We start from the raw sequence: 3,625 nt of genomic DNA, 5'->3' as shown, positions 1-3,625 counted from the left end.
CCTGGATTTCTGTGATCCCTGGATTTCTGTGGATCCTGGATTTCTGTGGATCCTGGCTGTTTGGGAATGCAGGATGCTGCAGAGGAGGATCCTGGATTCCTGTGGATCCTGGATTCCTGTGGATCCTGGATTCCTGTGGATCCTGGATTTCTGTGATCCCTGGATTTCTGTGATCCCTGGCTGTGTGGGAATTCAGGATGCTGCAGAGGAGGATCCTGGATTTCTGTGATCCCTGGATTCCTGTGGATCCTGGATTCCTGTGGATCCTGGATTTCTGTGATCCCTGGATTTCTGTGATCCCTGGCTGTGTGGGAATTCAGGATGTTCCTCAGGGCCTGTGAGCTCCAGCAGGAGCAGCTCAGGGCTGCAGGAGCACAGGAGCAGCTCCACTGCAGGGGCTGCTTGTGCCAGAGCAGGACAAAGACAGAGCTGGGGCTCCTGCACAGCATCTCAGGGCCTTGTGGGTGCTCCAAAGTGCTAATTTTGATATAAACTGTGTTTCACTTGAGTGCAATCACCAGGTGATTATGGGATGGAGTAAACTGAGCAGCTGGATGTCAATACTGGTGAACATTAAAGCTGAATTGAGTTGTCTTTAAGTTCCTCCATCAATCTCCTCCGAGGCATTTGGGAAAATTGTCCCTCTCAGAGATGATCCCTGATGAATTCTCCTCACCAGGAATGACAGGAGGTGGTGCTCAGCAGAGGAAATGGGTAAATCTGCAGGTAGAGGAATGGCAAACCAAAGGAATTGACCTCTCTTGTATAAACACAACATAATCTGCAGCTAAAGCCTCATTTAAAAAGCAGTTCTGTGTCACAGTGAGTGCTGCTGTGTGCAGGGAAATCTTCCAGAACTCAGCTTTTCTTTGCTCCCCCTCCTCTGGAAATAATTTTCTCCAATAAACTTGGGAATAAGAGACTTAAGCAACAAATGAAATCAGAATAAGAATAAAAATAATCTGAAAAATGCTGGTTTTGGGGGTCATTTATCATGGTCCCAGGAGCACAGCCTGCTCCAGAGGGGAGGAAGCCCAGCTCCCTGCACTGCTCCCTGCTTACAGCAGGGATTTTTTATGATTTTTATGATTTTTATTGGTTTACCTTGATGTGTTTTTATTTTGGAGCAGTGTTGATGTCCTTGTGTGACAGTGCACACCTGGCTCTGAGGGGTAACTCCCTTCTCATTTTCTTAATGAAGTTGTGTCTCTGCCTAATTGGGGCAGCTCTGGGACAGAAACCACACAGGAAACCTTTGGATGATGATGATGATGATGATGATGATCTTGATCTTCCTCACTGGTTTTAGGGAGACAGGAGCCTGGATTTGCTCCATAATTGGCAGAAAACAGATATTCTCTGCTCAGGTGTTTAAAGCTGGAGCAAAACCTTCAATGTAATGGAAAGAGCTGATTAAAACCTGCTGAAATCTTCCTCATTCCAAACAAGCCCATTTCCAATTTCCAGTGTTTTTTTGTGGCACTGACTGAAAGGAGAGGAATTTTCTGTGTTCATTTTTTTTTCTGGCCCCTTTGGAGCGATGTCTCATGGATTTTCCACCCTCCCTGAGCCCACCAATTCCATCCACACAGAAGGAAAAAGCAGTTTTCCTGGAGCAGCCCTGGGAACACTCAGGTGCAGGAATGACTCCACAACCCTGAACTCACATCAGTTCCCCCTTGCCAAAAACCACAAATTCAGCCCATCCTGTGCCAGCACCTCTGAGCTCTGTGTGCTCAGGGCTTCTTTTCCTGGAATACTCAACACCCAAAAATAAATCCTGGGATATCTTAGTTTGGCATAGGTAAAAGCTATTTACAGCACTTGAGTTATCACTTCACTGGAGCCATGGATATGGAAATTATTGATGTGTACAGTGGGATTCAGTTGTGTTCCTCTGTTGAAACAGCATTTTTCCACCTATTTTTGAAAGCATGGATTAAAACCAATCAGCTCTTGGCACACCCCAGTCTGGTAGTGGCTCCTACAGCTTCTTACTCTGTTTAATTAAAACATCTACAACGCTGGGCTGCTGCTTTTTTTTGGCAGATGAAACAAAATTCTGATTTCTTTGCCCTGTCCATCATTTATCACTGCACAGGGTGGCATCACCAGTGTTAAATGATGGACAAGGCTCCTGGTGTTGCTGTTTTGGGGCTGATATTTGGGATATTTGGTCAGGTTTGTAAATTCTTTCCCTCAGCAGAGCCCCAGGCATTGAAGTGATTTGTGCACTTCCCTTTGAGGTGGGTATTTGCTTTGTGCTGCTGCTATTTGCCTGTAAATTGATTGATTTTTTTTCCTGTTTAAGGGTGTTTTTGAGCATTTCTAGTTCACTGAAGGAATTCATTTTCCCAGGAGGGCTGGGGAGGCAGGAGGGGGCTGAGGCTGGAGTTGTGGGAGGTGTCCCAGCCCATCCACGCTCCTTTAGAGGATGCTCCTGGCTCTTCATCCACCCTCTCATCTTCTCAATTCCATGGATTTGCACAGATTCACTTCCCCTCTGGATCCAGTGGCACAGGATGTTCTCACTGCTCATCTCTCAGTGCCTTTTAGGCTGAGATTTCCCTGCCCTGAAGGCCAAAAATCTTCCATTAAGGAATGAGAAAAGCTCCAGCCATTCATCTGCTGCAAAAGCTCTTTTTGTGATTGTTCTCCTCATCTCAGTGTCCCTAATTCAGAATACAACCCTAGGAAATAAAACCACCTTTATGGGCATTTAAAAACTCTCAAATCAATAGCTGGCAGAGCAAAGGGAGATGGTGTGAGAATGGCTGGGGTGTATTTGCTTTAAATAAGTGTGTAACAGAGTTTAGAAAGGTTGATTATTCACCTGTGATGTGTTTTTATTCTAAGAATCAATAACTTTATTTGTGGGGAGCAAAATGAAAGTGAGCTGAGAGCCTCTCATCTGAAAAGTGTGTTTTATTGAACAATACTTTAATTAATAAGATTACAGAAATCTTCATTAACTTTCCAAAGCTGCAGTTTGAAGCGTGGAGCAGATGGGCTCTGTTCAGGAGTGTGAAAAACGAGGTGCACATGTTTTTCTTACAGAATTTCAAAGACAATAAAATAAAAATTCTTTAATAAAAATTCTTTAATAAAAAGACAATTAGGAGATAAAAAATAAAGTATACAGGTAGAGCTGGGTGTGTCTGCATTCACCTCACTGACAAAGGATTGTCCCTTAAAAACAGAACCCTGCTCCATATCCATAAATTCTCATTCATATCCATAAATTCTCACACATATCCAGAAATTCTCATTCATATCCAGAAATTCTCATTCATATCCAGAAATTCTCACTCATATCCATAAATTCTCACACATATTCAGACATTCTTCTTAAGATTTTTGGGGTTCTTCTGTTTAATTTTCTCTTGCCCCCTTTCCAACAGATCAATCCTCTTGGTGCCATTGAGATTTACATTCCCAATAAATTCCTTCCCCAGAACTCTTGTCAGGCAGTGTTCATCTGGATAAGATAATTTATGAATACAGGGGGTCTCTAAATATATTTTTCAGTCTCAAAAGCAGTTTTTATTTTAATACTATGATATAGATTAACACACACACACATATATTTTGTTTTAATACTATGCCATAGATTAACACACACACA

The 3,625-nt window shown here is 42.9% G+C and overlaps 1 protein-coding gene across 1 annotated transcript in view; it reads left to right on the top strand.

Moving 5' to 3' along the window:
• The window catches only part of MACO1 (macoilin 1), a 22,973-nt gene that overhangs the window by 15,226 nt on the left and 4,122 nt on the right, over positions 1-3,625 (top strand). Inside the window, exon 7 of the mRNA XM_033519634.1 lies at positions 2,312-2,556. Coding sequence (XP_033375525.1) covers positions 2,312-2,556 — 245 coding nt within the window. The remainder of the gene's footprint in view (positions 1-2,311; positions 2,557-3,625) is intronic.

This window comes from Parus major, chromosome 23 (genome assembly GCF_001522545.3).
Source record: "Parus major isolate Abel chromosome 23, Parus_major1.1, whole genome shotgun sequence".
NCBI classification, from domain to species: domain Eukaryota; kingdom Metazoa; phylum Chordata; class Aves; order Passeriformes; family Paridae; genus Parus; species Parus major.
This window is presented reverse-complemented; position numbering and strand designations above follow the sequence as displayed.